This window comes from Prionailurus viverrinus, chromosome X (genome assembly GCF_022837055.1).
Source record: "Prionailurus viverrinus isolate Anna chromosome X, UM_Priviv_1.0, whole genome shotgun sequence".
Taxonomy (NCBI): domain Eukaryota; kingdom Metazoa; phylum Chordata; class Mammalia; order Carnivora; family Felidae; genus Prionailurus; species Prionailurus viverrinus.
Window position 1 is genome coordinate 80166269 of NC_062579.1, and position 14621 is coordinate 80180889.

At 34.8% G+C, this 14621-nt stretch overlaps 1 protein-coding gene across 4 annotated transcripts in view; it reads left to right on the forward strand.

Moving 5' to 3' along the window:
• Positions 1 to 13176, forward strand: part of TBC1D8B (TBC1 domain family member 8B) — a 60241-nt gene extending 47065 nt beyond the window's left edge. For 3 of the 4 annotated variants that reach the window (XM_047844399.1, XM_047844402.1, XM_047844400.1), the window contains 7 exons: positions 2127 to 2195; positions 2370 to 2610; positions 3500 to 3565; positions 5202 to 5285; positions 6356 to 6412; positions 7993 to 8090; positions 10654 to 13176. In XM_047844399.1, coding sequence (XP_047700355.1) covers positions 2127 to 2195; positions 2370 to 2610; positions 3500 to 3565; positions 5202 to 5285; positions 6356 to 6412; positions 7993 to 8090; positions 10654 to 11049 — 1011 coding nt within the window. In that variant the 3' untranslated portion in view covers positions 11050 to 13176. Of the gene's footprint in view, positions 1 to 2126; positions 2196 to 2369; positions 2611 to 3499; positions 3566 to 5201; positions 5286 to 6355; positions 6413 to 7992; positions 8091 to 10653 lie in introns of those variants that run through there. The other variant, XR_007149009.1, reaches the window with a different exon arrangement.
• Positions 13177 to 14621: the final 1445 nt, after the last annotated feature.

Below are 14621 nucleotides of genomic sequence, written 5' to 3' on the forward strand. Positions count from 1 at the left end.
ACACTGTATGCTAACTAACTTGAATTTAAATAAGTAATTTTTTAAAAAAAAGTAAAAGTTCCTTACCCCAGGAGTAAGGGAGTAAGGAGTAAGATCTTCCAGATCTTTTTAGTATGTATCTATAGACATAAATGTGTGTGTTTTGGAGGGGGAGGTTGATACAGTTTTTTAAATGAGATCATACCAGTTACTTTTTTCTGCAACTTAATTTTTTCACTGAAAAATATATCATAGTTATTGCATATCAGTACATATAGCTCTACCTCACTTTTCTTAACATACTGAATAGTATACCATAGTATGGACATGCTATATAGTTGACCCTGAACAATGCAGAGGTTAAGGGCCCCGATTCACTGTGCACTTGAAAATCCACATGTAACTTTTGACTTCCCAAAACTTAAGTACAGTTGACCCTTGAACAACATAGGTTCATACCGTGCAGGTCCACTTACACATGGATTTTTATATATATAAATACAGTATAGTACCGTAAATGTATTTTCTGTTCTTTATGGTTTTCTTAATATTTTCTTTTCTCTAGTTTACTTTGTTGTGAGAACACATTATATAATATATATAACATACAAAATGTGTGTTAATCCACTGTTTATGTTGTTCGTAGGGCTTCCGGTCAACAGTAGGCTATTGGTAGTTAAATTTGCAGGGAGTCAAAAGTTACATGTCAATTTTTGAGTACACAAGGGGTCAGCGCCCCTAACCCCCATGTTATTCAAGGGTCAACTGTACTCCTGTTGACCTGGAGCCTTATTGATTCAGACCTTTTTTTAAAAATCAGTATTGAGTGTTAATTTTGACCAAAAGATTTTTCCATATGTTGAGTTTATATATTTTTCTGCTTTGTTAATGTAGTCAGTTATATTAAGGAATTCCTAATATCCTTCTGTTGGGTTTTTGAAATGAATTCTGTTTGGTCATGTTGTATTATTATTTTAATATTCTGCTTTGATAATTTTGCTAAATAGTTTAGCTGTGTTCTTTACATCTTTAAGTGACATTGGGTTACAGTTTTCTTTCTATGTGTGTGCTAACTTTAGTTTTCTAATGAGAGTTGTGCTCACGTCATAGAATGAATTTTGGAATAAATTATATTTTACTATGCTCTGGAATAGTTTAGATCACGCAGGAATTAACAATTACCTGAAAGTTTGAGGAATTGAGCCTATGAAACTATTTGGATCTGCTGCCTTTTGGTAGATGACAGACTTTTTATTACCTTTTCAGTTCTGTCTCTTCAGAATTTGCTCTTTCTGGGTTAATTTGGGTAATTTTTGTCCTAGAGAATTATTCATTTCATCTAGACTTTCAGATATATTGATATAAAGCTTAAAGAATTCATTCAATAGATATTTAATGCTACCTCTGTGCTGAACACTTTTAATGACCTATGTTTATACCTATGTTTATATTATAATTTTACTTCTCAATGATGTTTATTTGTGTTTTCTTTTATCACACTTGCCAGATTTGTCTATTTTACTTTTTTTAAATTAACCAGCTTTTTGTTTTATTTATTGAGCGTAGTGAGTTGTTTTTCATTTCCACTATTTTATTAATTCTATATTTTATCTTTACTCTTTTAAATTTCTTAAATACCCAAATCGTTGTACCATTGGTGCTTGTTCTTCATGGAGTAGGATAAAATTACATATTTTCTAAGCTTATTATTTCTTGGATTGTAGGTTTTTTGGCACAGATAGGGAATGCACACCTCTCCCAGTGTCTTTGAAGTGCTTAATGACAACCCCATTTGATGACTTTGACACATTGTTTATGTGTCAAGAGAGGAATATATGGAATGAGACTTAGAATACTGTTACTTATATTTATAGACATTAAATGGATGTCCTTTGGCAGTGATGTCTGGGTATGAAGGGATGAAGATCAAAGTACATATGAGAGTTGAACCAAAGTACATATCAGAGTATAATTGAACTATAGCCTATGTACAACCTTTTTAAAGGGCAAAATTTATACATTTGTCTTTGTTATTCTTTTAAAAAGTTAGAAGAAAATTATTCTTGCAGAGGGAGATTTTTCTAAATGGATTCAATAATTTTAGTACTGAAGTGTTAAATTATAAATTGCTTTTAATCTTTTTAAAGTTGCGTGTTGTATCACAAGATGTGAAATTGAGCCTTCATGAATTGGATGAACTTTATGTCATCTTTAAGGTACTGTTGTTCTTCTTCAAGTGAAAAGTAGTACTTTTTAAGCAAAATTTTACCACAACCACTTTTAAATATTTTATCTTTAATTATTTTAGTAGACATGCTTAAAAGAAAATAATTTTATAAAATTGCTTTTTATGATTTAATGACTCTCCTCTTTTTATTTGTTTTTAATAGAAAGAGCTGTTTTTTTCTTATTATTGGTGTTTGGGTTGTCCAGTATTGAAGTACCATGACCCCAGTCTGCCATATTTGGAACAGTATCAGATTGACTGCCAGCAGTTCAGAGTGTTATATCACTTGTTGAGTCCCTGGGCTCATTCTGCAAACAAAGACTCACTAGCCTTATGGACATTCAGATTGTTGGATGAAAACTCTGACTGCCTTATAAACTTCAAAGAATTCTCCTCTGCAATTGGTAGGATGATGTCCAATAATTTTCTTTTTTTTTTAAGTTTTATTTATTTTGGAGAGTGCATGAGCAGGGGAGGGTCAGAGAGAGGGAGACAGAGGATCTGAAGCAGGCTCTACACTGACAGCAGCGAGCCCAAAGCCAGGGTTGAATTCATGAACTGTGAGATGGTAACCTGAGCGGAAGTTGGACGCTCAACCGACTGAGCCACCCAGGCGCCCACAATAATTTTCTTTTTTAAAGCAAAAAATAAAGGTACCCCTAGAAATACTTAGTACTGCCTTTTAGTGCCAATTTAGTCAGATTTTATCAGCCTGAGTTACATTATCTCCAACTTGAGCAATAAGTGGACCTTTTGCTAAATATAAGTATATTGGTCTCCTTTTGACCCAGTCTTCTCAGAAAAGCAAGCTGTTAGATATAGTTGTTTTAAAGGTTAACACAAGGGAAGAAAATATCCATATCTTGCCCCATTCAGGCACATGGAGGCTTCAGGAGGAGTTTTCCCCTCAGTAAAAATCCAGTCACATAACCTAGAAAAGTGGTAGAGAAATATCCAACACCCCAGCATACTTTCTTATCAGGGATTGCCCGCTAAAGAGGAATTCTCTTCCTCAATTGAGGCATAAGGCCTCATTAAAAAGAAAAAAGAAGATTTAGGTTGGGGGAAGGGAAATCAGCATGAGAGCATTTTTTCTCTGCTAAAGTGTATTTTACTTATACACTTGAAAGAGAATCTGGCTGACTGGGTGGTTGTTTAATTGTTAGTTTAAGTGACAAAGTTTCTGAGTTCTAATTACTGGCTAATACCTGTATCTTAATTAATCTTTGTTGCTGGAATTGATTGAATGTTCTTTGAAAACATGATTATTTGTAATTGAATTTTATTAAACAGATACAATGTATAATGGAAGTTTCACTGATAAGCTTAAGCTGCTTTTTAAGCTGCATATTCCTCCAGGTAAGAGTTTAACAGTCTTTAATGATATACAGGAGTTGATTCCATTTTTTTTTTTTTTGAGAGCGAGACAGAGTGCAAACAGGGGAGTAGCAGAGGGAGAGAATCTTAAGCAGGCTCCATGCAAAGCATGGAGCCTGACATGGGGCCTAATGTCACAACTGTGAGATCATGACCTGAGCCAAAATCAAGAGTCGATGCTTAACTGACTGAGCCACCCAGGTGCTCCAATTGATTCCATTTTAACAAATATAATGGTAGATACTCAATTTTAATAAATAATGTAATTTTCAATATGATCTAAGGTCATTGCTTCATTGTGGCCCATGGATCATATATCTAGTACTTTTTCTGATAGGTAGTTACAGTGAAATCTGTAGAAGATATTCTGTGTAACAGAAGGGTCCACAAGCTTCCTCTCAGTTAGTGGTCAACTTAATGATAGTTTATGTGTAAGAACTACCTATCCTTTGAATATTGGTATAATACTGACATGTGATGTTGTTATTGGGGAGTAGAATTTAACTTTAGACAAATTGCCAAACTTGTGGGATACTACAAATTATTCAGAAAAAATGAGACTAGGCAGCAAGGATGTTAAACATTTGGAAAAGGAAGCAAAATAAAAGCTGCCATTTATTGAACACTTGCTCCGTTGACGCATTTACTTTACATGTGTTCTTTTACTTAATTCTCACAATGTCCCTGAGAAGTACTATCTTTCCAAGGATAAGGAAACAAAGGCTCAGAAAGATTAAATTATTGGCCAAAGATCACATAACTAATAACAATTTATTAGCTGGGATTCAAACTGAGGTCTGACTCCAAAGCTTAGGTTTCTTTCTATTCTTCCATACTCTCCTAATGTTACCATACCATTCCAGTTTATTCAGTGTTTTCCACTGACCTTAAGAGTCTGGCTTTCCCAAACCTGATCCATATTTTGGGAAAACAGTCTTAAGTTTTAAGCTAAAGGAACATTGCAAAGGTACCATTTAGTTTAGAAAGGATAATTTACACAAGCAAACAGCACCTCATAACTTGTCTTAAGCTAAACCTGGGATTTCTTTGAGAGACTTCCCAGGATAGCCAGGAACCATTCTTTACCAGACCAAAAATCTAAAAGCCACCTCTTACCCTTTACACACTCCTATCACAATCAGAGCATTAAACACCAAAGAAAAACCACCTAATAACTTAATTATTAAGAACTTTACATTGTCAAGTCAAATTATTATTAGAGTGTCTAATATTGCCATGGAATGAATATACTTTCAGTAGAAAGATCAAAAATAGAGAAACCACTGTGTAGGTTACAGCACTCAACTTCATGTTTGCCTTATTACCAAAGATGTTTTTAAATGAGGTCACATTTTCAGAGATTTTAAAATGCCACATTTTCTTATTTCAACTTGTAATGGCTCTCAAAAAACTATTAAAAAGTAAGAGAACGAATAGAACTAAAAGTGATAAGAACTTCTTATTATTTGCTATAGAGTAGTATTACTTCCACATTTCTTCACGTCTGTCTTATTGAGACCTTTTGTTTAACTCTCTGCCCCCAGATTTACTTGACCCCATTATAGGACCCACTGCTGTCCCTTATTGTTAGTAAATTGATTGGGTTATCTGTTTTCAGCTTATACTGAAGTGAAATCTAAGGACCCTTCAAAAGGAGATGAACTTTCAAAAGAAGACTTACTTTATTTCAGTCAGCTTCATGGTAAATATCTGTTAAAAATATATCTGTTTTGACGATTAGTCACTCATAGAGATATTCCTGGCTTAAGTATTTTTTACCCAGCTACCATTAGTAAAATAGGAGTTAATGGTACTTTATATTTCCTTTGTGCAACCATAACACTTAGCACAGTGCTAAATGCATGGTAAATACCCCCAAAATATTTGACTGATTAAAGTGTGTTTTCGGTTTTCATTTAGGGAATGTTTATTCTACTGGAGGATTAGAAAATGCATTTTGTTTCTACTTACGTAGCAGAATTGTTCTACTTAACATGGCAGAAATTTCTAAAATGTATCAGATCATTTTCATGCCTTGTTAAAATACAGTGGAGACAATAGCATCTTTGATGATTGAAGGTCATAGCTATTATTCAAACAGTGAATACTTATTATAAATCACTGTAGGTGTAGGAGACAGGGATGAATCTGTCTCCAAGACATAATTTGGAAGTGTTATGCACTTATTTTTGTGTCCTTTGCTTCTTTTTCATAAACATGAATGTGTTACAGAGGGATAAGTCCTGATTAATGTATGTTTATAGTTACTATATGTTAAGTGTTTGAACACTAAGTTTGAAGAGACCTTACAAATCATCTAGTCAAATCCCTTAATTATATATAGATAGGGGCACTGAGGCCCAGAGAGAAGTGACTTGTGCAAGATTTCACAATGAGTTACTGCTACAATCAGGACTGTAGCTCAGTCTTCTGACTTCCAGCATGCTTTTTTCCCTAATAATAAAAGTAATACAGTTTAGTTTGAAGTAGGTCACAGGGAAGAAAATACCCCCCCCCAGAAGTAAATAATATTTGTTAAACTTGGTATACTTTTAGATTTTTTTTTTCGTATACATTCTCCCCAGTGTTCTTTCAACTATAAAAGCTTTTGAATACTTTGTGTTCTGATGATAGGAGGTCATGGCAGCTAAAATTGGTTTCCTGAATTGAAGAAAATAACATGTGCCTTTTTATATAAAATACTCTTTTACTTTCAAAAGGTATTTACTTATTAAATATTTTTAAAAATTCAATTGTTTTCCTTTCCTCTAGTTTCCCAGCCTATAAATGTGAAGGAAGCAGAATCACTAAAAAAGAGCCCTGAAAAAGGTACTATGATTAGGAATATCATTTAGTTTAAGTTACCATTTTTGTGAATAGTTAGTGGCAAAGGCACAAAGTGGATTCCCTTTAAAGGCTATTGATTTGTCCTGAGAGCTTTTTTGCTGTTTTGATGTCAGTTTAACAATTTAGTCTTTGTTGTCTTGATACTTAAGTCTCAGAAGTTGTAGTAAATAACCCATATTCATTTAATTTTACTATTTTGAAAATATTTAGTTTTTTTTAAAATTTTTTTAACGTTTATTTATTTTTAAGACAGAGCATGAACAGGGGAGGGGAGAGAGGGAGACACAGAATCTGAAACAGGCTCCAGGCTCTGAGCTGTCAGCACAGAGCCCGACGCAGGGCTCGAACTCATGGACCGTGAGATCATGACCTGAGCTGAAGTTGGACACTTAACCGACTGAGCCACCCAGGCGCCCCGAAAATATTTAGTTTTAATTACAAGAGTAATAGATAATTCTTCTAAAAGAAATTTAAACAGAAGTCTTTATATTCCCACTGAACTCAACCCTGAAGTAAATGTGAAAACATTTTGTTCTGTATCTTTCCAGACTTGTTTCTATGTATACACAAAGACATATAGACCTCTCTCTTTTATTAAAAAAAGAAACATTCCATAAATACTGTTCTACAATTTGCTTTTTCTATTTTGTGATATATCATGGATATCTTTTCATGTTAGTACATTTGGATCTGTCTTATTCTTTTTTAATGGGTATAGAGTATTCCATTGTTTGATTTGATCATGCCATAATTCAATAACTAGCCCAATATTGATGGACATTTAGGTTGTTTCCAATTATTTGTATTGCAAACTGTTTTGCAACAGACATTTTATACTTACATTATAGGATACTTTTATACATATTTCTTTAGGATACATAAATTCATAGAAGTATGAGAATACTATGTCTAATATGCACATTTAACATTTTGATCAAGGCTGTCAAATGCATTAAAAAAAATCCATCATTCTTTTTATGTTTTTGAGTAACATTTAGTTAAAAAATAATGAATTGCCAAAGATCTATTTAAATTATGACACCTTCCCTAAGGTTCTGTATATCTACCTAGTTTTCCAATGAATCTTAAGTTATTAATAGTCACATTAATTATTGTTATTAAACTCTTCAAAGGAATGGATAAGTAGTGTTTTGAATTTTTTTAAGAAAAGCCATCATATAACACTTCAGAATCTGCATATTAAGAACATCATATAGAAGCTATTTTAAACTTAATAGTATGCATCAGAACATCTACATGAAATTTACATTGTCAAGCCAGGGTATACTGTTTAATCTAAAATGCATCCTTCTTCGTCTCTCTTCACATCTTCCCTAGTCCCCAGCCTTCCCAAAGTAAAAGTTTTAGTTTAATAGAAATGGAATACGTATTCTGAAAGCCAGTGGATGAAATAAAAGGTAAATTCAGATAATTTCCTGGGTTATTAAAAGGTGGAATCTTATATCTCAATGAAATATCTTCCAATCATAGTTATTCCTTCTGAGATTTGGGGAAATACAGTGGGCTGTTCATTATGAAATGGTTTTATTCCACTCTTTCAGGCAAAGGAAAAGTTGATATTCAAGCATACCTAAGTCAATGGCAAGATGAGCTTTCTAAAAAAGAAGAAAGCATTAAGGATTTACCAAGAATGAATCAGGTATAGTATTTTCAAAGAAAAAAAATGCTAGCTTCTTGTTTGTTTTTTTATGAATGTGGGTGTATCCAGCTTTAAAAATTGCTAACATGCTATTACAAAAATAGTTAAATAATTTGTGTATCATCTCTAAGTTTCAGATGAGCACAGAAGAGTAGGAGCAAAGTTTTAAATGATTTTCTACTTTATTTTTTTAATGTTTATGTTTTTATTTTGAGAGAGAAGACACATGCAAGTGGGAGAGGGGCAGAGAGAGAATCCCAAGTAGGCTCTGTGCTGACAGATGACAGCACAGAGCCTTACATGGGGCTCACCTCACAAACAGTGAGATCATGACCTGAGCCTAAATCAGGAGTCAGATGCTTAACTGACTGAGCCACCCAGGCTCCCCAAAATGATTTTCTGCGTTAAACATTTAAATGTATTTAGTTTCAGGATAGTTCCTCTGCTATGACAACATTTGTGACTATAGAAAAGATGTATGTATAAACATATATTTCAGTGTTTCCTATTTCCAGCTTTATTAGAAGCATTCATTTATTCAGTAAACATTTTTGTAGTGCCTACTAGATGACACCCAATGCTAGGTACTAAGGATAAGAAGTTAATAAAATAGGTCACACACTGGTGTCTTATCATCTTATATTTGAATGTGCTCAAACAATACTACTACTACTTGACACAATTCTAAATCCATGTCTATCTTAAATACTGGTCATTCAGTTTATGTTCTTATGTTTTTTAAATTACAATCTGTTGGTTTATATACTGAAGATCCCCAGAATTTTACCAAAATAAGAACTGTCAAATAACAGTATTCCTCATGGACTAGGTAATTTGGTAGCTGAATAAGTTTTTTTAATGAATCAGTATGGTATTTATTCTAAAATTTTTTATAAATAGTACTACAAACTAAGGAAGAAAAATAAAACTTAAAAGTTCTGTACTGTTTATTTTTATTAAGTATATCCTTTGTATTTGCTTTTTTATTTACAGATAGATTTTTCTAGTAGGATGGAACTCTTGTGTTAGAATCCGTTTTTCTTTTTAATTCTCAAATATCTATTAGCAACGTCTATGGATTATCTAGGGGCAACTAGCAAACAAACCAGTTTATTTCTCTACTTGGGTCCCACCTCAGCCTTTAAAGAGAAACATGTCTGGGGCACCTGGGTGGCTCAGTCAGTTAAGCACCTGACTTCGGCTCAGGTCATGATCTCACGGTTCATGGGTTCAAGCCCCATGTTGGACTTTGGGCTGACAGCTCAGAGCCTGGAGTCTGCTTTGAATTTTCCCTTTCTCTCTGTCCCTCCCCCACTTGCACTCTGTATCTTTTCTCTCTCTCTCTCTCTCAAAAAATAAACATTAAAAAAGAATAATAATAATACATAAAGAGAAACATGTCTAAATTGGCTCTGTAGTACTACCTTGTACTACTACATAGTTCCCAAAACATTCTTCCATAATTTGTTGTCCTACTTGAGCTGCCCACTCTAGCCCTTTGGAGAGATCAAGGAAAACTCATCCTTAAGCCTTTTGTTAAGATTGGTTAATGAGGGGTGCCTGGGTGGCTCAGTAGACATCCCACTCTTGATTTCGGCAGCTCACGTCATGATCTCAGGGTTGTGAGATTGAGCCCTGTGTATAGCTTTGTGCACACTGAGCATGAAGCCTGCTTGGGATTCTTTCTTTTCCTCTGTCCCTCCCCCACTTGTGCTCATGCTGTTGCGTGCACTCTCTGTCTCCCTCAAAATAAATAAATAAACTTAAAAAAAAAGATTTATTGGGGCACCTGGGTGGCTCAGTCGGTTAAGCGTTCCACTCTTGGTTTCAGCTCAAGTCATGGTCTCACAGTTCATGGGTTCAAACCCTTCCTTGGGCTCTGTGATGGCAACACGGAGCCTGCTTGGGATTCTCCCTCTCTGCCCTCTCTGCTCGCTGTCTCACTCAAAAATAAATTACATTAAATTTTTTTTTATGTTTTAATTTTATTTTTGAGAGAGACAGAGCACGAGCAGGGAAGGGGCAGAGAGAGAGAGGGAGACACAGAATTTGAAGCAGGCTCCAGGCTCCAAGCTGTCAGCACAGAGCCCGACATGGGGCTCGAACTCACTGATGGTGAGATCGTGACCTGAGCCAAAGTCGGACACCCAACCGACTGAGCCACCCAGGCGCCCCAAAATAAGTAACATTTTTTAAAAAGATTGGTCAATGAATGAACGATTCACATTTGGGGAAATAGGAGAATTTGCCTATTTAAGAACCACCGAACATTGAGGGAATACTGGTAGGTAAGTTGCCCAGGAATTATTATATATATAATATACATATACAGCGTACTGCTACTAGGCAACAAATGAGAAAACTTAAATGGAATTTTCTTGCATGGTTCATACCCATCTTTCTAGAACCAAGATTTTTTTGGAGATTAATCATTAGTTTTTGTAACTTCTGTGGTGAAGGTTAAATAGTACAAATTCCAAAAAAGAGACTGTTTACTTCTAAGTTCTCTTTCTTTTTGCTAAATGTAATATCAAACGTGGTATTTCTAACTTGTGTCTTTCAGTCACAATTCATTCAGTTTTCAAAGACTTTGTATAACTTATTTCATGGGGACCCTGAAGAAGAGTCGTTATATCAAGCCATTGCTGTTGTAACTAGCCTTTTGCTCAGGATGGAAGAAGTTGGAAGGAAACTACATAGCCCTACAGCATCAGCCAAAGAATTCTCTGGTACAGTCTGTGCTTCTGGAGGACCCAGTGAGGGGAAAACAGAGAGCCACTTGAAGAAAGATCCCTCCTCTCTGAGGGAAGAACCTCAGTGGTCATTTGCATTTGAACAGATTCTTGCGTCTTTGTTGAATGAACCAGCTTTGGTGAGGTTTTTTGAGAGACCCATAGATGTAAAAGTGAAACTCGAAAATGCAAAAACCTCTCAGTTAAGTTTCAGAACCAAGATGTAAATCTCTTTTAACAGGAATTGCCTGTCATAGACAAGTTTACTAAGATTCCTGTAGCTTTCAGCTTAATTCTTGGGAATAGGGATCAGGGATTTATCTTGTTACCAATATGTTTTAAGGTTTAAAAAAAAGATATGTGGAAGCACAATGATTCATTTCTTTGTGGTAATCTCTAATTTTTGATATTCTCCATTACAAACGAACTTTTTATAGTTCACAGGATATGTAGTATCAGGGGAATATGCTAAATGTTACCACCAGAGGGCACTACCATATCACTTTTAGTAAGAAAATTACTAGTTTGTGCTGCTGTTTACATATGGATTAGTGATGATTTTGAAAATGTAATGTTATGTTTGAGTGTTAGTGATGCTGCCATGTCATCTGATAAACCCTACTTTCCAGATTGTCTCAGTTCCTATTATGATGCTTTAGAAATCCAGGCTCTTAGATCTATAGCCTTAATTATCTAAGTGATTACCATATGGGGACCTCATTTTCACGTTATCAAACTGAAATAATATTAACTTTTTGAAGTTAATCTCATTCATTTTTCTAACAATAAATGTTTTTTTTTAGTAACTTCTACATTCTTCCTACCTGAGCAGTTCAGCAGCTGCTGACTGATAAAAACAAGTCAAGAACAAGTCCAAAATTCTGGGCACATATAAGGAGAAACAATATTGGATTTAGTTTTAAGTCAGGTAAAGCCAGTCTCTTCAGAAGGGTTAAGAAACAATTCAGTTAAGTATATATGTGTCTCATTAGACTGAGCAATTACTTGAAACACTGCTGTTTATGGCATTTGTCTCAGAGTAGCTGTGACTGCTTTGGTTCTAGCTGTAGATTTTGAAGTCACCAGTCATGTTTTAAGCTACATAAGATAGACTGAATTACTGTTTTAGTCTGGCAAGTTCATAAAGTACTTATGTTTAATGATAGTTAAGGTAATTGCTGGTGTCTGTTTAAAAAGTTTTGACCATCTATCTGATTTAGATGTGTAATTTCAGTATTTTATGCTGCTTATATTTCAGTCATTACAGTGAAAGTCCATTTAGAGATAATGGGCTTTGTTAGCATTTTAAAGAAAAAAAGACAAGCAAACCATACCTGTTCAATCTTCTGTGGTGTTTTTGACAAGAGCAATTTATTAATAAATCGACTTAGGAAATTATGGGGAGAAGTTATCCAGTGGAGCTTCTTTCTTCACAAAAGGCTTTGGTTTTAAGCCCTTTGACTTTTCAGATGTGAAACAATAAAAGAGCAGAAATTCTTTAGAGTAACCCAAGACATTCTCCCTTTCTGGAAAGGAATTGGTATGTCAGCCTTTGACAAGAGTCCACTGTGAACAAGGCCTAACACAAAGGGTTTCATCACCACAGAATATGTTATTTTCAAAGAGATTCAAGAATTTTAATTGACCCTTTGAAAATTTCATAAATTGGGCTTGGCCAAACACTTACTAGTGTTATCTTTAAAATGATTTGGTTAACCTTTTCTAGAACATTATCACCTAAAGACAGAGTTGGTAAATAAGCATCTATGCCTTTTCTCAGAAATGATTTGCTTAAATGTGTTCAAATTTTAGACTTTGGTTAATAGTTTATACATAAACTATCATACATCTGTTATTTTGCAATGATTGTTAAATTATACTACATAGACTCTAGACTAAAGACATAAGGCTCTATGCTTATATACAGAGGCACTGTTGCACATACTTTGTTGAATATTTTGTCAGTTATATTTACAAAAAAGATACTTTCTAAGAGCATATGTTATTAATATTTGATATGATTTTAAAAATTCAGAATATTAAAGATTACTAGGTATTGTATTTTAGCCTATATTCATTAAAATTGAATACTTAGATTTTTGAATTGTAAAATGATTATAAATGCAAGTTAAAAAGGCAAACATTTATTTTCTGAGTCTGCAGGAGAAATAAGATGACTACATAGTTTTATAGCTGCTACCTTGTTAAGAAAATGAGTTCTTAATATTAAAAATCTTATGTAGTTGTGTTAAACTGAACCGCTGCATTATACCTTATGCATTAAATTAAATGTTATGAGGTGGCTTTACTTTATAAAAATAAATATTACAAATTATTACAGTAAACATGAAAAATTGTTTGCTTAAAGATATTACTGTTATTTATTATGATGTATTTTTGTTTATACTTAGTTATCACTTGAGGACTTCTATCCTTTATTAGTTAAGGTTAGGTTGCAGAGAACAGAATTCACTCTAATTAGTTAAGGCAGGAAAAGATTTATTACCAGACATTAAGTGGCTTACAGAATTATCAAGAGGACTGATCTAAATTGAGCTTTCAAGAACAACTTCCAAAACTATACCACAGAACCAGGCCACCAAGGGAGTTGCTAATTCTTCTACAATTAGGAAACTATTTCCTGCTACCATGATGAAAAGCCAACATTACAGCTGCTACTTACAGATCCATGCCCCACCTGCTATGATTTACACAGCAACAGAGATGCCAACCATCCCACTTCTCACCACCCACAAACTAGTGACTAAATTACAATAGAGCAAGAAAACATCTTCACAACCATGTTTACCAGCAGAAATGGCAGAAGCAAGCATAGCCTTTACCTCCCCCTCAGCTATTCAAGTCTCACGAGTATGCATGTGATTGGCCTATAATGTATCCAGAATCCTAGTGGCAAGGGAATCTGGAAAATACCCTTTTAGCTTTTTCACCTCTGCAATACAAGAAGGCACATTGAGAGGCTAGAATGGACGTTGAGCACCGTATTTGTTTTCTACTGCTGTGGAACAAATTACCACAACACACATTTATTAATCTCACCATTGTAGTGGGTTAGAACTCTGGGCTCAGCTTAGCTACGTGCTGGGTTTAGGCTCTCACAAGGCTACAACCAAGGAGTCAGCCAAGCTGTTCTCATGTAGAAGCTCAACTGGGGAAGAATTGACTTCTGTGCTCACTTAGGCTTTTGGCAAAATTTATTTCCTTATGGTTATAGGTCTGGAAGCCCCAGCTTCTTCCTGGTAGTCAGCTAGAGGCTGTCCTCAGCAACTAGAGGCTTCACTCAGTTCCTAGCATCTGCCTCAACTTCTTCAGGCTGCCCAAAGTTCCTTGCCTTGGCTTCCCCAAAATGGCCACTTAGTCTAGTAAAGAGTGTCTCTAGAATGAGAGTATCTTCTATAATGTAATCTCACAGTGGTGATAATCTCATCCCTTTTGCCATATTCTGTTGGTTAAAGAGAAATCACAGGTCCTACCCACTCTCAAGGGGAGAAGATTACACAGTGGCATGTATACCAGGAAGCAGGGATCATAGGGAGTGCACCATAGAGTCTGTCCACTACAAGCACCTGTGTTATCTACCTCTTTTACCATGCATTGTACCCTTCTTCACATACTCATACATAACAGCTAATAACATCAATGGCAGGCTGCTGCCTGTCATAACATAAATCCTCAAACAAAAATACATTAATTCTGTCTCCTAAGGGAAGTTTCGAGTTTCTGTTGGTCGTTTGGATCCATAGATGAGTGATATCCACTCGTCCTAATTCAATCCCGA